The 23,421-nt window shown below is 34.6% G+C and overlaps 2 protein-coding genes across 5 annotated transcripts; one reads left to right on the top strand and one right to left on the bottom strand.

The window, feature by feature from the left end:
* Positions 1 to 7,194: 7,194 nt before the first annotated feature.
* On the top strand, positions 7,195 to 8,277 carry LOC18586712 (uncharacterized). The gene is made up of 4 exons (XM_007010224.3): positions 7,195 to 7,481; positions 7,592 to 7,702; positions 7,826 to 7,906; positions 8,013 to 8,277. The coding sequence occupies exons 1-4, from the start codon at positions 7,266 to 7,268 to the stop codon at positions 8,085 to 8,087; spliced, it is 483 nt and encodes a 160-aa protein (XP_007010286.1). The 5' UTR covers positions 7,195 to 7,265; the 3' UTR covers positions 8,088 to 8,277.
* Positions 8,278 to 8,576: 299 nt separating this feature from the next.
* LOC18586713 (Galactose oxidase/kelch repeat superfamily protein) lies at positions 8,577 to 23,163 on the bottom strand. Of its 4 annotated transcripts, none has more exons than XM_018128954.2 (16): positions 22,942 to 23,162; positions 22,767 to 22,864; positions 21,213 to 21,351; positions 21,092 to 21,120; positions 20,907 to 21,003; positions 20,764 to 20,819; positions 20,553 to 20,660; positions 19,473 to 19,529; positions 19,293 to 19,384; positions 17,447 to 17,531; positions 16,515 to 16,667; positions 16,151 to 16,248; positions 15,429 to 15,599; positions 15,232 to 15,344; positions 9,614 to 9,704; positions 8,577 to 9,035 (listed from the first exon to the last, which is right to left on the bottom strand). In XM_018128954.2, exons 1-16 carry the CDS (start codon positions 23,001 to 23,003, stop codon positions 8,976 to 8,978), a joined length of 1,509 nt encoding a protein of 502 aa, XP_017984443.1. In that variant the 5' UTR covers positions 23,004 to 23,162; the 3' UTR covers positions 8,577 to 8,975. The 4 variants fall into 4 exon arrangements, with proteins under 4 accessions (XP_017984443.1, XP_007010288.1, XP_088666887.1 ...); XM_007010226.3 differs by having other exon boundaries at positions 15,420 to 15,599; positions 22,942 to 23,160; XM_088810761.1 differs by lacking the exons at positions 8,577 to 9,035; positions 9,614 to 9,704 and adding an exon at positions 10,857 to 11,225 and having other exon boundaries at positions 22,942 to 23,163.
* Between the last annotated feature and the right edge of the window lie 258 nt (positions 23,164 to 23,421).

Genomic DNA, 23,421 nt, shown 5'->3' on the forward strand with positions numbered 1-23,421 from the left:
AGGCTTATGCCTATTCAATGCCATGACGATCACCTACTAGATCAACCACGAAAGACAACTCCTCCCAAATGGACAACAAGCCAAGTAGTCTACTGATCTGAAAAACATTAGTGGGTAATGACGCATGAGTCACAAAGACTCCATGAGTAGATGTTAAGAAGAAGAGCAAGCAAATAGGGAAAAGTATTTTAAAAAAATACACTTTTCGAAATATGCAAATAGAAAATAGATAACATCTATAAAACCCACCTTTTTAGGCACTAATACAAACTGAGTCTCGCTTACCAAGCATTTTCACTTAACATCTCTACTTACCAACATGTCAACGATCACTGGTCGTTAACCCAACCAATTCCTTAACACTAGAATTCATTATCTTTCAAACGTCCTTAAGAATCATATACTTTTTACTCACTCCATGTCACGACCCGGTACTCCCCTCAAGCCCGTGACAACCTCCGCGACGTCTTAATAGACATTCATCGCCCGGAATGCCAATCAGAACCTCGCAAGACTTTAATATCAGTTTTCACACCTCCCTTGTGAGGAACAGTTGTTATGTATCATGTTTTGAGAGATTATAAACTATTTCCAAATCAAAACAAAAGAAAAATAATTTTTTTCTCACAGGGGCATTTTGGTCATTTTTCCTAAAAAATCTCGAAACCAGTTAAAAATGTAGTATGCGATTGGAAAACACATATTTCATAATCAAAAATAAGTTTAGATATCTAAAACATTCATTTAAAATGAAATTATGACTATTTGAATATAATAAAAATATTCAATAAAATATTTTATTTTCTTATAAAACAATATTTATAGAGTTACCAATAAATAATTTTTGTAGCGTAAAAGCTAAATAAATTCATACATACTGTAATACAGATAACCAAATTATAAAATTTAATTTACAGTGACACGTGGGCCCACGAACGACCAAAAGTATCAAAAGAGGGAAACCTACAGTTTTTGAGAATGCAAGTCCAATTGTAGCCCTCAACGAAATTAGCTATCTACCGACTATCCTGAGCCTACAATGGGTGAAAAAGAGAGTGATGAGATTATATAATCCCAGTGAGTAAACAAATACCATCTAAAATATCTAAAGTTGAGTAAATGGAGACAGATAAAATAGTTTAACATACTGTAATTCATCACCTTTCAACTCATTTCAACCAAATAAAATCAATTCATATAAATCGAGTAATCAACATGGCTTATGAATTTCTTAAAACTTTAGCTCGTGCCAAAATCATTCTCATACTCAGTTATTAGGGATACCTTGGCTGAGAGCTATCCCAACCGAGACCGCCAAGGCTGTTAAAAAGTTATGTACGCATAAATCATGTTTTCATTTTGAAAGCATAGTCATTCCTTGACGTTGGCTGAATTCACCCTCACGTGGTGGTTTGGCGTGAAGTGAACTCTAAAGTTTTAACCTCAGGAGTTATCCAACCGCGCCTCTCATACTGAGGTATGAATATAATAGGGTTACTGTGCCCCTCTAATAGGCTGGTCCACGGAACCCGTCCACTAAAGAGACCAATTTATAACCCACCATACAATAAAATTTGTGATAACATGACATGGCAATTATTTTATTTTACAGCCTCTCAAGGCAAATTAACAGTTCATACATTTTCAACACAAATACCAATTCAGCCATTCATGTAATTAGTATCATAAGCCATTCAATTCAAACCATGATTTATAACACAGCAATTAGTCTCCAATTACTCCATTTTCAAAGCCATCTTTAAATTTCAAGACAATTTATAAAATCATTTCATTTAATCACATTTTACTTATAAAACATAAAGATTTACCATTTAAACTCATTCTCTATAAAATCACAAAAATCGAATAAAAACTACTTTAGATAATTAAGATGATAATAAGGTTACTCACTATAATGGGAATCGAATTTCGAGTACTCCGATTCTTGATCCTCGGGTACTATCTCTTTACTTTTGTCAGAATACTCACCACCTAGACATAATGCCCAAAAAGCCATTTACTACATTTGTGCTAAATTGTTATAAAACCAATTCAGGCTCTATACCAATGCTTGAAATGGAATGCAAATTGTTCGGATTATCGTCTAAACACGGTGTTCTACACAAATGCAATTGTGTACCTAAATAAAACGGTATTGGCCTAATTCGATCTATCACTCGATTAATTGGCCAATATGTCCAATTTAACTCCAAATAATTCTATTTTTCTCCCAATACTCCAAATCATCAAACACAAATTAAATAACTTGAAATATGGCAAAATCATCCTCACATTTTCTCTTGGAAAATTCGGCCATGGTGGGTGCATCAATATTATAATTTTTCAAGCTTGATTCTCACACCATAAATCACTAGTTCCTAACCAAATCACTTGAAATAAAATCAAATCCACCATCAACACTCTACAATGAAGATTCGGCCAATGATGAACTCATGAGGAATATGTGAATTTCAAGCTTAATTCTTACACTTAACACCATAAACAACTAAAAACATCCATATATCTTAAAAATCTATCTAAATCATCATCAAATTCTCTCTCCTAGGGTTTGATCAGCACACTATCCTTCATGATATCTTGTGATTCAAGCATGGAAAATAAGAAAAAATGCTTAAGAAAGATAGATCACAAGCTTAATTGAAAAATCTTACCTTTTTTCACTTGTTTCCTTGAATTTTCACACTTTTCCCTTGAATTTTTCCACCTAGGGTTTTGTTCTTCCTTTTCTTCCTTTGTTCTTGCTTTGGCCGGCCATATGAAGAGAAATGGGCTGATTTTGTGCTAATTTTTAAGCCAAATAATAAATGGATGAAAATTTGACACATGTCACCATTCCATTGGTCCATGTGTCATACTTACACATTAAGCAATCTCTCTCCACCACTTAAATTTCCTCAATTATCCAGAATAATATTGGATAAAATCCATGTGTTGGACAAGTGTTGGGTGGTGTAAAATTACAATTTTGCCCTTGGGTGGCAAAATTACTATTTTACCCCTATGCTTGAAAAATGTTGAAATTAAAATTTTTCACTTCTCAAACTCAAATTATACTCCAAATGATCAATCTTAGTCAAAAATTTCATCTAACACTCACATCTTAACCTCGGGTAGCAAAATAACCATTTTGCCCCTAAGTCATGAAAATTCTAATTTGACTCTAAATTGATCCTCGAACTCCAAATCACCATTTTAAGTCATTCTGGGGTTTTAAAATTCTCAATTTCATCTTAAAATCTCTATTTGGACTAGTTCAAGGCTTAATTCAACTTAATTATACCATTTGGTACATTATAGTCCTTTAACGATTTTCGAGGTACCGAAGTAAGCAAACATGCATTCTTATGTAAGAATGGCATAATAAACATATTGTAGAGCTGGGCTTGACACTCCAAGACCGATGTCTTTCAACCAGTTCAAGGATGGATAATACCTTTTATAAAACATAGTTGTAAAACAGTTCATAAACCTTTTTAGAAAAATGTTTTCAAAATTTGGAAGTCAATCAAAAGTTCAATTAAAACATTATTTCAAGAATGTTGAAACATAATTTAGGCTTTCTCAAGGCTTAGTTTCAAAAATGAAATTAGTTATTCTTTAGAAAAGCTTTTGAAAATGTTTTGTTTCAAAAATATGCCTGATCTATTGATACATAGGACCTATGTATCAATAGATGACCGCATCTATCGATAGATTTGAGAAATCTATCTATAAATAGAAGGCAGAATACAATTCTGAAGATTTTGGGTTGAATCTATCAATACTTTTAGAACAAGTACCGATAAATTAGCTATAGAGGCAAAAATTCAATCTAAAAATCATCACTAGAACCTCAACTAAGTCTATATATCAACCATAGACAAGTATACAACATGTATACAGTAAATTTACAATAGCTATAACACAATAAACCACCTCAATAATGAATTCATCGATGTCTTAATCAAAATCACCACATTAAACAATCACTACTTAATGCTTAGTCTAAATCACCACCTTAGACATTCATATCATAATACTTAGTCTAAATCACCACATTAGACATTCAATCAAGTAAAATGGAGCTCTAACCAAGGACAATCAAATCACTTAGTGACATCACACTGAAACCAAATAGTCCATTACTCTATAGTTGACAACAATTCATAAAAAGAGTCCATTACTATATAGTCGACAACAATTCATAAAAAAGGGTAATACTTCATTAGCTACCAATCCAACGAGTCCTTAAGAAATTCTCAACTGGCTCAAGTTACCTCTCATTGTGTACAATGGCTAATGTTCCTTGCCACTAGCTACAAGACCTTATACCTATAGGCTCCAACAACCACAATACACAATTCAACATACAATGGATAATAATCCAAGGAACAACATAATTCATCGATATAAATAATTGCAATCTTTAGTCAAACAATGATGACTACATTTACAATGCACCCAAGCATTTAACTCATTGGTGGATGCCTGATCCCCTACTTGAAGAGTAGGGTTCGAATCCCCTTTCCCAAAAAACAAAAAAAAAAACATGACTACATTCACAATAAGCATCGTGGCATCAATAAAGAGAAAACATTTATCATGCATCTTTAAAAATCCATCCGTCACACATCAACCATTCACAAATGAGATGTTGAGGTATAAACACATTGAAAGGCTTGTTCCCCATTTTCAAATACCATATAGTAGACTATATATAGCTAGTCTATAGTTTTCGCAAATATCCTTGGAAACATTTGTTCACCACACAAACATAGTCAAAACTTATTTATATGCAAGGCAAAAGGATAGATGATAAACATGTATCGATAGATACACTCCAAAATGCAATTTTAAGTCCAAAAAAATCAATCCTTTTGACCCAAAAGACTCCAACTCCGAAATACACTTTTATGTTCAATAAAATATGCATTTCCATAGTTAAAATGCTTTTATAATCACATTTAGAAACATTAAATCACTAGCTCACCAAATTAGGTTATGATTCTAACCTTTATCTAAGAATGGGGTTTCACAACATTGGAAAATGGCACTGTGCCCCTTGATGGTGAGAGGGAAATATCACTATCCCACATTTAGGAATGTTACAAGTCCTTTAATAGTGAAGGGGAAATATTATTATCCCATGGTTGAGTGGTCCCACCTAATAACCTGATTCTTTTGGTAGGGAAGGGGAAATATCACTATCCCATGATTGGTAAGTCCCATGGAAAGGTATGGAAACTGTGTGAGTGTACTCCAATCATGCTATTGTTGAATTCTAAGAGAAATGACAAGTTTGAGCCTAGGAATGAAATGATGTAAACCTGTCTCTGGTAGTTAAAAACTACAAAAATATGTAAAACTACGAATAAAGTATCCATACCTTTGAAGAAGGTACCTAAACTTGTTACTCAAAATGAGTAACTAAGGTATTCTAGATCAAACGTATCAATACCTTTAGTAAAGGTATCAAGACTTGTGCTCTGTTTTTGGATAAATGATTGTTTATGGTTGGTTTGTTTATGGGAATGCCTTCCCACTTGTATTTAACACTCAACTAAGTATGAAAAAAGATGGTTTTCAATGGACATAACTGTTTTACAAGAGAGATATTACTATTGCATCATGGATTTGATCATTTTGATCTAAATTGTATGATTTTAGAGAAAGAAGAGCATTACTTATAAACTCTCTCTCCCCTATTGCTTGTTCCCCTCAAACATCCCTTACTAAGTTATTCTCACTGTTTTAAATTACATGTTTTCAGATTTGAAGGTAGTTGGGTTGTAGATACTTTAAGGGGATCCTCGTACATCTTTTGGTAGCTTCAAAACCATGGCATTCAATAGTTATCTCCTCACCCAAAGTGACTTCGCTAGTCGTCTGGTCATTTAGTTATCAGGTTTTGTGTATATATGTGTGGGTTGTTATATATGTGTGAGTGTTTAGTACACTATGATGTAGCCACAAAATGGAGAATGATAAATGATTTTGTATATGACATGAGTGAGTACATGATGGATGCTTATAGAACATAACTGTGATAAGTGCAAAGATAAGAAATGAAATGTGGGTGTTTATCCATTGACTGGGTGCCCTTATGAGGGCTTATACAAGTGATATGTGTTTAAGGCTTGCATGAGTTAGAGGGCTATGTCCATTTGGCCTTAACACCAATCACGACCTGAGATTGGGTCATGATAGTGCATGACATTGATTCTTCTAAAGATTAATATATCATAATTTTCTATAATCAATTTTTTAAAATTTTCTTAAGTTATTTTAAATGAATAATATTTACTATTAATTGTTGGCACCACTCAATCATGTAACAAAAAGAAGAAAAAACTTTACACTTGTAATTACTCCATTTCAAACCAATTGATTTTTTTAGAAAAATAAAAACCAGTTGATGTTACATCAATATCTTTGTTTACCAATGTTAAATACAAAAAATATATAATTAAAAAAATTATTTCATTATATAAAAAGCTTATTTTTAAAAAAAAAAATAACCTATGGAGTTGAATATTTAGTTCATGTTGAAATGGTTACATCTAATGTAAAATCTAAAATTACATCAAACCCACTCGAACTCGACTTAAATTTGAAATAATTCGAATTAAGAATAACTCAAACTCAAAATAATCCGAACTAGAATGATTCAACCCGAACTAGTTCAATTACCACCTCACCTCTCCTTAAAAGACAAAAACGAAACATAGTTGAGCCACGAATTAACATCAATGTCATTCAACGATGTGATTTCACATTGTACTAATTTCTTTTCACTTAATCAAGATTGTTGCCCACTTCTATTTGTAGATATATGTAGATTTCTTAAGTAAGCAGTTACTTCACTTTGGACATTTCCTCATTCAAGACGAGCAAATGTCAGTAACCAATTATTCTTTAGCTGTGAAATTTAGCAGAGTTTAGTGTTCAAGATAGATACAAGAGACTGAAAATGTCTCAAATGGTAAAGAATGTTTACCAAAAGATTGGTGGGCATGCAATGCATAAAGGTTTGAGTAGAGATATTGTCAAAGGAAAGCAAGTTGTGCATTGTGAGCAGTCTTGGGATTCCGTTGCTTTCTTTGGAATTTAGTGAAAAGGAAGCAAGTGATCATGAAAGAGAGAGAGAGAGTTTTAAAGCAAAAGCAAAAAACAAGAGAGGGGATTGGTGCATACAAAAAGGGTAGACATAAGCCCTGTTGAAGTGGGCTAGATGCTGCTTGTAACCTGATCCTGTTGGGATAATTATGCAGAAAATGAAGAACTTGGGAAGCATGGGCAGCAGTGGGAGGTCGTCAATGGAAGAAAATATTGAGGATGAGGAGATTTCTAGATTGGCAATCTCCACATTTCAAGCTAGGGAAGAAGAGATTGAAAGGAAAAAGATGGAAGTGAAAGAGAAAGTTGAGATCCAGCTGGGTCGTGCTGAGGAGGAAACAAGGCGCTTGTCAATGATTTGGGAAGTAAGTTTCCATAAAACAGCCAAGACCCTATTTGCATGAATGCATCCGGAAAGGATTTTGTTTTGATATCGTAACCAATCATCTTGATTTGGTTTCGAATGTTTTCTTAGGAACTTGAGGTGCTGTCTGATCCACTAAGGAAAGAAGTTGCCATGGTACGAAAGAAGATTGACATGGCTAACAGGGAGCTAAAGCCTCTTGGACAGAGCTGCCAGAAGAAGGTGCATCATTTTCCTTTTTCTTTTCTATATATATTTCACTCGAACTAGAGCTGTATATTTAATACAACTGAAAAGCATGAAGATTCAATGCACCACCCAAGTTAGATTTCTGCTTGGGTGCAGGAGAAAGAATATAAAGAAGCCCTGGAAGCTTTCAACGAAAAGAACAAAGAAAAGGCACAGCTGGTTACTACTTTAATGGAGGTGATGAGAAACATTCATACTTTTCCTTCAAATGTTTCCTTTTCTTTGCCTTTTACTTCATTACATTTTTCCTTTAAAACTTTTTTTGGCCATGTTTTCTCAACAGATGCTGACTGAAAGCGAGAGGCTGAGAATGAAGAAGCTGGAGGAGCTCAGTAAGAACATTGAATCAATACCGTAGATCCATGTCCTTACCCTGAGCATTTATTATTGTATTTTAGACATTTATTTTCATGGATTTTTAAGTTAGTTTACCTCTATGGTCTACATCTGAAACCAAGTACATGGCAAATAAATATTATCGGTGCAGCTCAATTAGCTGTGGACAAACGCATTAGGCTTCCAGGCTCCAGACCATCATTAGCACTTCACTTTTCTGATGAGTACCATTCTCCAATTTCTATGCTATAATGACTCCAGTGTCCTGTCACTGCCGCATGAATAATTAAGCAATTTCCTCGTATTGAAAGTTTAAGGATCTTGGGGTGTTGAAACCCTAATGTCATCGATTTCCATTATGCTGTTCGCCATAGAGCTCCACAATTACAGCTATATCGTGCAGTTCCAAGATGATGGCATATAGTTTACCTTGAAATTCCATGCTAGATATAAAGGTCTGAGGATGCAGAAGAAAAACAAAAAAAAAGGAAAAGTGCATTCTTCACAAGAATTCAAGCACAACTCATTCTTACACAAATCTATAGCTGTAATAGGTTCATAAATGACACAATACTGTATGCTGTAACACACTTGAGCTGTAATAGGTTCATAAATGACACAATACTGTATGCCATAACATACTTAACAGCTTACCACCAAACCAGCAAGCATGGTCTATAATGGTAAGAAACACACATAAAGGTTTCTCAGGTCTTCACATGGATGAGCATATCATTTGAACTAAATTTGCACAACAAACTGATAATGCTTAAAGCCAGTAACTGGCAGAGAGCAAACCCTGACAAACTTTTATCGTGAGGATAGAGAAAAGCCTCATAGAAACCTTTTACTTCATTTCTCAAAATCAAAAAGGGTGTTGTTCTGATCTTGATTTTTGGCCAAAGGTGTTCTACTCGGGTAGAAGCTTTTTGTATTCTGCTAGCAGTTTCGGAATATCATCCATTCGTAGCTGAAAATAAGAGAACAGTGAAATTGAAAGGAATGCCAACAGGTGATGCAGTAAACAAATATAGGTTAGAGCATGAAGAATAATACAAATATGATACGTGTCCAGTTAAGTGAAAAGTAGTTCCAATAATAACAGTCAGTTAGCTCATTTATTACCTGAATAAGTGATAAATTAATCATTAGATTGCTCTATAGATAATTGTATAATGAAAAGTCAAGTGCTGACTTCACATGATTCACAAACAAGTCAACCAGCAGGTGAATATTTGGGATTAGGGAATGTTTCAAATATCAAAAGGAAATGCCATGCTTTCAATCAATCAGCCATTCACATATTTTGAACCAGTTATCTGGTAACTACAAAATTTGAAGCTGTAATCATTGCAAGTGATAAACTCTAAGCAGAAAAAAAATGTTACTTCTTCCATAACAATGTCTAGAAAGACAATTTGTTTTCCTCAATTGTGTACCAATCAGAAAAGCAGTTTAAGATTCTCAAAAGTTGGTGCAAAAGCAGCCATAAATGAGAAATACTATACTGGATCTACATATATATATATATATATATATGAATCATACCTGAGAAACATTGTTCAAATGGTAAAACTTGTGAGCTTCCTTTCCTGATAACCATGACTCAATGTGCTGAAAATCAGATCCATTATTTGCTCTACCATGTGGACGATCACAAAACCACCAAGAAAATGACTTATAGTTAGAAGCATAAAGAATAAAAACAAGTAGGACATTTCATAGAGATTTACACATATATGTATTTTCATTTATTTAATCTTCATAAGCAAAAAGTGGTATAAACATGGAAAGTAAATGAGTAACATTTTATTAGGTCTTAAAATGGTAAAAAGAAAATTAAGTTGAAACTTTATCACATTTTTCCCACGATTGAATGACTACAAAAATGTAAAATGATTTAAACACATTAACTAAGAGATTGTCCTAATTTTGGGCTATCACTACCAGATTGATTAACATTGAAGATATTTCAGAGTAATACATCTCATCCAAATCTGTTAAATAACTAACAGGTGTACTTAGTTCTTCAAGTTTACACTTGACTATTTTGAGATTTTCATACAATAATTTTGTAGATTAACTGCAATTTACAAAAACATTATACATTTCCGTCAAAAAATTTAACAGGCTTGACCAGAAAGTTTGAATTGCATATATTTGAAAAAAGTATGGGCACATTTGACATGTTGGATGATGAAGAGAATTGAACAAGCTTAGATTAGAAAAAATAGAGGATAACACTGATGATTCTTAACGGTCACAGGCTTTCCATCAAACACTTTCTGGGCATTTACAATTGGTGCCGCGTGCATTCTAACGCAAAGTTTTCATTCCTCCTTGCCCCCCATCATGAAACTGAAACTCAACACAATTAAGGATTCGAATTTTCCACCATTAGTTGAGGGAATACCCCCAAAAGTGAACTGGCGCAAGAAGGAACCCATCGTGACTAACGATTGGCAGCACCCAGAAACAATACCACAAGAAGAAAACTTCACGGTCTTTGTGGGGAATCTCCCCCCAAAAACCTCTTCTTGATGGCTAAGGATAATTTTCGAGAAATATGGAGATATTTCCAATGTTTTCATTCCGCATAAGCTCTCCACTAATGGAAAAGCCTTCGCCTTTGTTAGTTTTCAATCAGAAACAGCGGCTCAGAATGCAAACAAAAGCTTACAAGGTGTTTGGTTTTTCAATAGCAAATTAGGAGTCTACCTGGCCAAGAACAATCAACGCCAATCTCAATGGTGGCGGAGAGACAAAGCACCAATCTCAGATTCAATTGGTACTCTGACAAACACAAGCTCACATAGAACTTATTGGCAGAAAAGGGGGGCCAATCAAACATCAGACCCACCTGCAGTTTTTACAAGGGGCAGGGCTTCCACAAGCCATAGCAATGGAAAAGATGAATCAATTGATGCACAATATCAATGCAGTGATCAAACAAAGGCAGGTCAAGACCCTGGTATGAACGATGTAAAAGGAAAATCTTATTTACAAGCTCTGATTGGTGCAACAAATAAGCAAACGAGCACCACCCCACCACTGCCACTAAGCCCATCAAGCCTTAGGCTCTGTTCTGGTCATATTGAAGGTGAAACATTACATTAGCTTGAAACCAGTCTGGTTGGTGTTTGTAAAAATGCCTGTGAACCTGAAACAGTTGCAAAATTGATTCATGAGGAAGGCATAAAGGGGATATCCATCAGAAGAGTACTTGGTTTTCATTACTTTAATCTCCATTGATGACAAATCAAAATTTGAAGAAGGGCAGATAGATAATTGGTCATGGCTTGAGAAGTGGTTTTGCAAGATAGAAATAAGGACTCCAAATTCGGGCATCAAAGCTAGAAGATGTTGGCTATCATGCTCTGGCATACCCATCCATGCCTGGAACATGTATTCCTTTTACAATATAGCACAGATGTGCGGAGATTTCATACATCTAGGCAATGACACAATGAAGTTGGAGTCCTTTGAAAGAGCTGCAATGCTGATCATCCCCTCTTCTTTACAAACAATTGACGAATGTATTCATCTGACTCTGGGAATTCAAATTTACTTGATTAATGTGCAGGAATTTTCTCCAGACTGTGTTGTGAATTATCCAGAATGGTCTCAATGGAAAGACTACGAATCCTCATATGACCCTTCCTCTGATGATGGTACTTCAATGGCTAAGGCTGCTAGTCCAATAGGTGGGGTGGATGAGCACAATTGCAACAAACTCTCAGACAAAGCACCTTGGGTGATGGAAGTGGACATAGGACCTGGTGATGAAGAACGAATTTGTGGGCCTTCAACTTCAGCCAATGAATACAAAAGTATGCCTGCGCAAGAGCGGAAAGCTCTCCTAGCACGACAAAATGCTATGGAGTTCAGCTCAAATACAAACCACGAGGCCACTAACCCAGTTTTCACAACCTTGGACTCCATAAGCTCAACTTGGCATGTTGATAACCCAAAAGTCTGTAGCTTGCATTTGGAAGTAAGACCATGTTCATCAGCTACACAATCAGTAAATCACAACCCAAGTCAAATTGCAACTAGGACTGACATTGAGCCATTGAGCCAATGGTTTAATCGGAGTCTCATTAGCAGAGTGACATGCAGCCCCATTTAGCAGAAATAGAATGTGTTTCCAATGACTCAGACCAATCTCCTTCAGATGAGAAAAGTGAGGACTTAGATGGGAATAAGAAGATTTGCTTGGCCAATTTGTTTGAAGATAGGGTTATTGCTAAAGCCAGTAGGAGTTTAAAGAAACTACGTAGGAAGGGAATCAAGGGCCTCAGCAAGAAAGTCTCAACTAAGGTTCCATTATCTGATGATGATATAAATCATAGGAACGAAGTTCTTACGACAAAGGCTCATGATGTGTGGAATATGGGCGTACAGCTTAGGCTCAAGCCAAATTGTTCTGAAGGGCATATAGTGGACAAAATCAAACGAATGAAAACAAGATCCCAGACAAGGAAGAGGTAATTTTCGTGTTTGCACTCGGACGAACCACTAATGGTTTCTGTAAATAATTTTGATCTGAGTTTGAGTATAGTCGGTGAACTCTATATAATTATGTTCATACAGCTCTGCACATATTAGATGCACACAAATTGGTTGCTAATTTTGTCTTTAGATTTGGTTTTGGCTACCTATCATGGGTTATGGCTAGTAAAATGGGGCCCTTTCTGGTAATATCTGACTCAATGAGATCAGTATTGAACAAGTTAAAGCATCTTCAATATGGTCAATGATTCGGTGATTTGATGATTAGGCTTGACATGGCTTAATGTTGCCTTTGATGCCTCAGCTTGATGTTGTGGGTCTCTTGGTGTTCTATATAAGATCTTCGTGATGTTTTGTTTCTGATTTTGTTTCTTGATTATATGGTGAATTGCTCTTATGCATGAATTAATCTCTGGACCCTCTGCCACCAGTTTTAGTTTACTGCTCTTTCATTTTCAGCTCGTTGGTGTCTTATTCCAATTTCCATCCATCTCAATTGAAACTACTTTGGAGTTTTGTGGTTATGCAGGGAAGGCACTCTATCTAATGGATTATGGTGTTTTGTGGTTGATGACTTTTTGACTGGTGGCAGTCTCTCTTTATGGTGGTCCTTGTGTCATGTGTTCAATTTCTTGTATGACTAGTTGTGCTCAATGTTGGGTATGTGTTTGTTTTCAACTTTTGTATTACCAGTTAGATATGTTGTTGAGCGTTGATTGTGTAAAGTCAGTCATGTATCAAGAGTCTGTTCTATTCAAGCAGGTCCTTGACCTGTTCCTTCTAACTTTCTAGTTCTCACCAGAATTGTATCCAATTCGGATTATCAATAAAAACCTTATTTTGACTGAGCAAAAAAAGAAAGACTAATGATTCTTGAAGCCGAGGCGTTGTAAAGAAACCTGAGCGTTATGAAAGACACCAATCGTGGCGAGGTTGAAAACCCCACTAAGGTGTATAACCAATCTTGGCAAGGTTGAAAACCCCACTAAGGTGAAAAATAACCAAAATCCCACTTTGGTTGGCTAGGCCAAAGATACTAAAACCTTTTACTCTTTAAAAAAAACCTACAAAAATAAGCACTCTTGCTTAAGAAAATATTATTTATTAACTCTCAACTTGAATGTGAATAATAACTAAGCCAAAGGATCCTATTTATAGTATATAGGCCCACATCCTAATAAAACTCTACTTCTAGTTGTCTAATACAATTAAAATAATTAACAAAAGATTTAAATAAAATAGATGTTCTATTCCTAAACAGAACATGACTATCCTAATTAAATACTAATTCTTAAAAGTATTAAAATAAAAATAAGAAAAGAATCATAATCTAAATAGAATAAAGAAAATAAATCTTAAATCAACTAAAATTAGCAAAAGCTAAATTAAATAAAATACAATCTTAGACGCTCCTGCGTCAATTCTTGTCCTACATTACGTTTGGTGAACACAGGATTCAGAACAGAATATGATTCCTACTTATTATGTTTAGTATAGACAAGGGTTCATTAATATTTTAATAGCATATGATTGTAATTTTCAGATTAATTTTTTCTGGTCCCACCATACCCATCCCAGGATTCATATCCAAGACTCCAGATTGAGTCTCCAGCTTTTAACAACTGGAGTGACTTTAGAAGAAGTGAAGAGATGCTACCAAAAATCTTAGCATCTAAACTAGTATTATCCCACATAGGTTCGGTGAAGAGTTTATTCTAAATCAATATTCAGTTTTAAGCCTGTCCACTTGCTAATTGGTTACATCAGACGCCTAGCATAATATCAAAACACAAACTATTTGTTGCCCCCATTTGTTGTTTGTTACCCCATTTTCATAGGCCATGTTATCGTTCAATCAGGCCTATAAATATAAGGGTGGTGTTAAGTAGCATCATCCCACATTGGTATAGATCGGAATTTTTGTTACTTATTATTGAGATTAGATCTCTACTAATGTCGATTGATTTAAATTGGATGATTAAATATGGATATAAAAGAAAAGGAAACCAATAAAAACACACCAAAGTCATCAACATCATGAAAGCGTCATCATGACAGCAACCTTAATTCTTAAGAGATACTCCCAAGCGTCTTGGCTATTTACTCCATTCTCTTCACAACTTACTAAGCAACTTCAAAATTCCACTCATTTTGCCATTTGAACCTAGTTTAACATCTTCTCCCCACCAATCATCTTGAGTCTACCAGTCTTTAGCCTAGCCCATAACCCTATTACTCTTCTTTCTCGTTTGACATAGCATTGGAGCAAAGTAGCTCTTTTGTTACCCTTCTAACTGTTTTTCAGTTTCCTAATTATCATCAATTTTTCATTTTATTCTCCACTTACTGAAAAACAATACCTAACTTTTGCGTTGAGCTCATATTCCGCATGAACAATGATCTATAACTTGATAATATCCCTAAGATGAGTTGCAGACTATCTTCAGTTTAATAAGCAAATAATTTTTATATAAAGCCGAGAAGGGAAGACATTAAAAATAAAATTAGAATTTAAAAAAATATCAAAAGCTTCAAACAAGCAGAGTTGAAAATTTCGAAAAACAAGCAAAGAAATTGTTTTTCTTTAGGAACTATAGCAATCTGTTATAACTAAATGCTTTTGTACATATAATACTGCTAGCTTAAAGTCTTACAGGTGATGACGAGTAACCAGCCGTTGGTAATCACGAAGCAAAGGTCCAAGCTCCTTCAGTGGTATTGAACTTGGTGTAGAGTTCCGCCAGTGACCACGGAGCACCTCAATTGTCTGTTTATTCCACCATAAGAAATATTATTAACAGAACATACCCAGAAAGAAAACAATAAAATATTTCAAAAATACCTGACTAACCAAACCCTGTTCATTATTAGAAACTTTTTCTCCAATCAACTTCGATCCTAGTTCAATGAATTCTTTGTCATCTGACTCATCTATTATCTGAAGCCCAGGACCAGAGAGTGAAACTGAAACTCCCAGCCTTCTTTGCAATTCAGTAATGGCATCATCTTCTCTTTGGCTTTCCTGTGGAAGATATAGAAACATCAGATAGTACCAAACTAGCAGCAGTTTGAATGGCAAATTACCTTAGAGGTGAGCTGAAAAATTAGCTTTGAATCAAACTATGTTTACAATGGACAGTGAACACATCTTCCATGGACTTCAAAAATGTCAATGGAAGTTAAAATAAAATATCAAGCTTTAAAATACTATTAATCTGCTAATTCACCAATAAGTGCTTTTAAAAGTTTAAAACCTAGCAACCATGTACGACCAATACTCCACAGTAACAAATTATGATTTCTCCTATAAACAACTACATTCTACAAGATCAATTTCATTTAACTGTGAATATTTATTTTTTAGACAAGATGGCTTAATTGTCCATCCCACTTGTGCTATTTTATATGTGAAACAAGATAAAGTTTAACATGACCTTGGAAGACATAATTTTCCAATTGAATCTTCAACAAGTTGAGGAAAGGGCCATGAGCTCCTAGATCACTGGCTAAATTTTAAAAAGGTATAAACAAAATAAACAAGTGGAGCATTGCCAGATGAATTTGCAACAATACCTTGAAAGCAGATTGGATATTATCATTTGCCACTGCCATGCCCTTGTGAGGAAGATTTTTTGGTGGGGGCTCAATGAACCACTTTGCAATTGGGTCCTCTATAAGGAGGAGACAAAGCAAAAGCATTTTAAACATGTTAAAATTATGTATGAAATTGGGGCATGGAATTTAAAGAGACAACAAAATGCATGTGATGAAGAAGTTAAAGGCCACTTCTTGCAGTATATGGAAGCCCACGTTTTATATATTTCATTTCTTTTCTCAGCCATTTTTCCACACATTGGAATAAGGTTGCAACAACTTCCTGTCACTTAAGAATAGCCAAATGATACAAAAGTATACTAGTTGAAAGTGAATTTAGTACCTTCAGGAACCAACCACCATATATCCCCATATGTTAATTTGCCATCAAAGCCGCCAAATAACAGATAGCGAGAACCTATATGAGACAGAGAATGGTATGCTCGAGCAGCAGGGGGTTCATTTCCAATAGGTAAGCGCTTCCACTGTGCAGACACTAGTTTTGGGGAAATTGAACCAATAGTTAGAACCAAATAAAGCACATAAATCACTAGGCATGAGTAAGGATGGGCCTCATAATTTTGTAAAACAATACTGTGTTAAACAGTTGAGGCAATTGTCAAGAAAAACAATAAAGAAGATGAGAACTTAATCAACTGATGCCGTAATAGCAAAATAGCGTACTAAAATAAGATTAATTCCACATCTTCTGATAAGGGCTGTAGGCTTAAGTTATGGGAAGCTGAGATATTAAGCACAAACATTCTTGCATACAAATTCAACATATTACACCCAAAACCTTTATGTGTTTAACCAATCACTGATTAAAGTCCATTATTGTATTAGGTCAAACTTTGTATCTACCAATAATCAGGAGTTTCAACTGTAGCTTACATCATTGTGGAACTGGAGAGACAATGTGCTTCAAAAATGTTCAATCTGAATACATCAAGCACTATTCTTCCACTTTAAGGCCCTTCCACATAAAACTATAGAAATCCTTCTTTATGTCCTTTCCTCTTTCATTTTGTTTTTCTCTTTTCTTTTTTCTTTCCTTCTGTATGGCGGGGCCTGCTGGGAGGGTTTGGTATATGTTTAGATGTGCAATAATGGTACCACTTGAGACAACCATGATCCAAAAAATCCATGAGGTATTTAACTCTTTCCACCGATTTGTCAAAATACACAGACTAGAATAAACTAGAAAGAATGTAGAAAACTCTAATACATGAAGCTGCAACATTCAATGTATTTGAGAAAACCAGAAGTACTCACATCTGTCCAAAACAATGCAATCATTGTAATAAATATCATAACGACTCAACCAACCACCAGTTCCATGTCCTCCAAATAACAAGAGCTGCAATGATGGGAAAAAATAAGTCACAAAGCAAATGACGGGAACTTGAGCATTAGAATAATGATAATAATAATAATAATAATAATAATATAACAATGCCAAAGACACTCAATCCTTAAGCTTCAGCCTTCCAAAAACTTTGAAGAGGCACACAGACATTATAATACTTAAACATAAAATCTTGACTAAGAAGGGGCAATTTAATAAGATGGCATGGATACAGGATTAAGATTTCAAAACAGTAGTTTGTTAAAATGTTCTTATTAGGAAATATTTCTTAAACTTATATACAAGAAAAAACTAAATTTTTTCCTTCCCACTCTGTCGAGTCGACCATAAGGATCATATATTATGCCATGTGCTCTAAACCAGATCCACAGGAAGATAGGTAAAAGGTCAGTTTATAGATTTTGTTCATGTCCTGTTTGGTCTTCCTATCCCTCTCTTAAAATAGGTATCCTCCATTAAATCACATTCTCTTGGGGTCATTTATAGATCTTTATTTCACATGCCCCAACCACCTACCATAATTTTTTTTTTTTTTTTGGTATGTTGATACTTTGTTGCCCAATATTCAATCTCATAAACACTGCTGAACAGCAAGGTACAATGATATCATTAGGGAACCTAGAGCGGCTGGCAGGGCCCATGGCCCCCACTTTACTTTCAAAATTTTGGTATTAGATGTATTAACTCTTAAATAAAAAGGGTAAAATTTGTTTTTGCCCACCCACACCCCCCCCAAAAAAAAAAAAATTATAACTTGGCCTCCATCCACAAAACTTTGAAATTAATATGGTAAAATTTATAATATACTAAGACTTTTAGTTCTAGACCTAGTCAACTATCATTTCTTTGACTCTTTTTAATGTTACTTATTAAAGTTGATTTTAACCTTATATTAAAATTAACCTTTCAATCAATTAAACAAGCATTTTCACATTAATTATTGAGACTAGTAATGTGTTTCTATTGCAATTAAAGAAAATTTAGCCGCTATATTTTGCACACAAAATCAATTGTGCATATAATTTTACTCCTAATTTCATTTTTCGTTTTCTATCATCCTTTTAATCATTTCAAAGTTTAACTTCTGTTTTATTTTTAAAAAGAATTATTAGCAAGATTTACTGTTTATTCAATCTTTTATGTACCAATATGGATTATGATGTTTGAAATTTGTTTATTGTCTACTTATTAAAATAAATTTATACTTTTATATGCAATTACATACTATTTCATTTGAATCTAATATTCATTATTTATATTTTCATCAAAGAGTTCAATCTATTATTTTCACTCTGACATCTTAGTTTTGTTCTGACCCCCTCTAGACAAGAATCCCAGCTTCACCCTAGGATATCATCTAATCAGTTATAAAGTAAAGATCCAGCTACCTTTCAAAAAGATTTCCCTAGGTCAAAATTAAGGAATAATTTAAATGTTGATGCATAAGATAAATGTTTAACATAGATATATGCTGTTGATGCTCATCAAGTAATAATAAAGTGCAAAAGCAGTAACATTTATTCACATACTTTGTCATAAATTACAGAAAAAATTTCTTATATGTTTAACCATATAAGATTAACAGAGGGGTATAAAATTAACAATGTTTTTCCAACGTAAATACATAATCCAACAGTTAAGCAACACCACAAATAAATCTTATGAGGAAGCTAGTTTGCATCTTCAGCATTTTTAATTTTACAGTGTTAAGATATACAACTAGATCAGTGAGGGGTTTAGAAATGACATTACATAGTGCCCTCCAGATGTGACAGTATGCCCACAACGGGGAGAAGGTGCTTGACCTGGAAGCTTCAATTGGGTCCATCCAGGTGTTTCATTCTCTTCCTTCCACAACAAAGGCAAAACATAAATCAACTTAGTAGTTCAATAAGGCACATAAAACCACAAATATTTATACCAAATACAAACCTTCTTCAATAAGACCCTTCAAAGCCCATAAGTCACTCATGATTGGCCCACCACCACCTGTCAAAGGTTAGAAGGTGCTCATGTCAGCTTACTTAATTGGAAGAAAAGCATTTTGCGTGTACTAAACAAAAGCCAGTTATGGAACTCTACAATTATCAACAAAATAAGCACTTAAATACTAACTAAATTAGAATTTTAAGATAGACAAGATTCACCATATAAGCACCATGCATGCAAATGATTTACCATCCAAACATATTAGCTTAATTAGAATTAATGAAAACTATAACATTTAAATTTCAAACATACAAATCCTTGTGCTCTTACATCAAAGCCAAAGCTATTAACCCCCTGACTAAGATTTGGAACTTCTTATTCAAGCTGTCCAAGCACACAAAGGAGAAGCAGACTCATTACACACCAGAAAACCAACATCGGAAATCTTTCAATGAAAGGTTCTAACGGGAGAATTATATTTGTTTCATTTGCATTTAGCATTAAAATCATTTCAATTTAGTAAGCACCAAATGTCGTGGTAAAATTGAATAAACAACATCAAGTGATGTGACAAAATATGCACTATAACTCATAATTGTAACATAATATTTAAGGTTTCGGGTTGACAACCATGTAGCATAGGAATATGAACAGTGAGATACTGCAATAAACTAGGACAAAATTAAGACAATGAACATGCAACTAATGACTGTTTTCAGCATGTTTATAACTCCTCCACTTATGACTGAGAGCTGGTACATAACAAGCCCAAGTTCAGATGGAGGAGGTTTGTGGCAATTTGATGGCCAGCACCGCCTGCACCAGCAATATATGCAGCAGTTTTTATACTTCATACATGCTAAAAATTCAGTTTGTAGAAACAAGCAGGCTCCTACTAGAGCAGTAGCAGTATCAAAGATTACATATAATTAAGAACACATGCAATGCCTCTTGCTGCTAACATATACAATAAATTTCCCATTATAATTCAATAAATAATGGTAACCATCTAGCAAGTGGCATCATGGTCAAAAGACTAAGGACTGTAGAAGGATGGAAATCCAAATATACACAATACTTCACCTCTACCACCGTAGACAAGCAACCGCTTCTCAACCATAGTAGCTGTGTGGCCACATCGAGGTGGTGGTAGTGATCCAGTAACTGACAGCTCCATCCACTCTAGTGATACTGTTCAATGACATCCTTTTGTTACTTACAATGTCATCTTTCTACATATTACTTATAAACTTAATGGAGGAGAAACAAATAAAAGCTCAGAGCAAAGAGTTACTTGTGTCCAAGACATATACATCTGACAACCACTTTTTACCATCCCAACCACCATACCTGCACCCAATTCACTCCTGCTTGAAAAATATATTGTACACAAAACAAACCATCTGCGTGATTGAGAATCTAAGCTACCATACTCACATAACAATTTTCTGATTTCCAATAGCTGAAGCAGCAGAGAAATCCCGTGGCGAAGGCAAGTCACCAAAACTTGTTAACTCTGACCATTGCCATATATCTAGAATAAATATAAATTCAATTATTCCAACAGGTGAAAAACACGTTATAGAAGCTTACATCACAAGATAACAAAAACAGAATTTTACCGGTGTCTAGGACCCAAAAGTCGCCTAACCTGGATATTAACATCACAATCAATAGTGTGTGACTAAAATTACTTGAGTAATAAAACAAATTGACTGTACCAGACATTTGATACTTAAATACCTTCTGCTACCAAAACGCCCACCAAAGATGAACATATGACAATCAATTGCAACAGCAACGTGAAATGCTCGTGGGCTGGGACCAACTTGTCCATCTGACCCATTTCCAGTACACTCTGGTTGAAACCATATTTTGTTCTCTAAAACAATAAAGGGTAGGAAAAGGGTGTAAAAGTCAGATTTTGAATGCAGCTTTTTAAGATCTACGAAAGTGATAGCATGTACAAGTTTTACTTATTATGTCACCCAAAGCAGCATAATGAACAAGACTGAAAAACTATCAAAACAATACAACAATCACTCTTAAAGAGTGCTAAGAATATCAAACCAAAAACCCCAATTATTATAAATCTCACAAATATCCCTAGACTTGCTGTGTTTGACAAACTCACTTTACGTCTAATGGTATGGAGATTATCATTCAAACATCCTCTGTATTTGCTGTACCAGCATATTTCTCTTGTTCCTCTCAGTCCAGGCATGTTAAATGATACATTCCAAGTTGATCTGAACAATAGATCTATCAAAGATCTCGTCCGGCATGGGTAACCATTCATCTAAGTTCAAATTCCAAAATCACCATTTGCCCCATCCACATTACAGAGGTTGAAAATCTTTTTCCATAAATGTTAGACTCCATTTCCAAAGAGACAGTCCCTGCTCTTACAAACTAAATAGTACAAAAAACAAAGGCAATTAACATTGCAACCCCATTTAAGCAATCTCTCCATGGTAGCCAGCCTACCACTATTGGCCAACTAACCAAAGAAACAATGCTTGAGCATAGAATAGGAAGAAAAAAACAAGTTTATACCAATCCACATTGTAATTTTAGCCTCAAAAACTCCTGAGTAGCAGCCACAGAAAAAACACTAATTTTGAGGAATCCAACTCACATTACCATCTCCCCAACAGATTGATGACCTAGACATAATGACATTTGAATTAGCTCTAGACTTGTGACCCAAGCCACCCACAAAGACCCAGCTTGGGTGAAAAGAGTCCCACTGCTTCAAAATAGAGGTTTTGCTCCAATCCTCAACTGATCCAAAACCCAAACCTCCTTTCCTAGCCAAACATAAACAAGCAGCCCAACTTACCTTAGCTCCAACTGCTTTATCACTTGTACCTTTTCAAAGGTAAGCACTGAATTTTCTTCTCAACATCCCTAATCACCCACTTTGGCAGTTACCTTATGCTTTATGAATAGCAAAAAAATGATTCTATCTACATGATTCACTGAATAGTTGCATCAGACTATATGGAGTTAAGCTACTTGCAATCCAAAAACTAAACCAGAAATCAATCGTATCTACCTACTCTTGTGAATACACATGGGTTTGATCACAATCATAAAATTAAAAAAAAAAAAGAGCAAAAGAACCATGAAATCACACAAATTAAACTATAAATCGTTAACATGAGCTACCAAATGCATTTCCAATGCTTCAATCAAAAGTAAGACCATGAAGCGAAATTGAAGAACATTTCATCAGAGAGCAAAGAACAATCCCAACAAAACTAAAAATGAAAAAAAGAATTACACCCAAAGTACCAATGTCATAAACAGCGATGTCACTAATGAATTTCTTGTCGAGAAGGCCACCAAAAACGACAACCTTGGACTTTCCAATAGGAACAGCGGTGTGACCGCTGAGAAACCATGACAAAATCAGTCAGATAAATCTTCATGATATAAAAAACTGAAAAACACATAGATTTAGCATTACCTGCGAGGCTGGGGAAGAGTTCCGGAGAAATCAGAAGAAGAAGCCCGAACCCAGTAATGCATTTTTTTAATTAATATTTTTCCTTTTTTTCGATCAATGGGTTGTTTAAGGGCTTCACCATTGACAACCCGGTTTGATCCAATTGGTCAAATTGGGTTGCCTTTTAGGTGGCAAGGTGGGGATGAGTCCCACGCATTTGAGAAGAGATGTCCCAAGTCAGTTTTTTTTTTTTTTTGGGTAAAATAGCGGTAGCTCTAGGTTTTAACTATTTATTTTAAATGTTATTTAATTTTTATTTTTATATTATTTTTTAAAAAATATATAAAAATATTATATTTATAATATTAACATTATATCCAACTAATTTAATTCAATTAAATTTATTATTATAATTTGTTACACTAAATCTCACATATTTACGTTAATATTTTGACAATTCTTGTTCCAACTTTATAATTTTTTACATTAATTCTTAAATGT

This window comes from Theobroma cacao, chromosome 10 (assembly GCF_053813885.1).
Source record: "Theobroma cacao isolate CCN51 chromosome 10, ASM5381388v1, whole genome shotgun sequence".
NCBI lineage: Eukaryota > Viridiplantae > Streptophyta > Magnoliopsida > Malvales > Malvaceae > Theobroma > Theobroma cacao.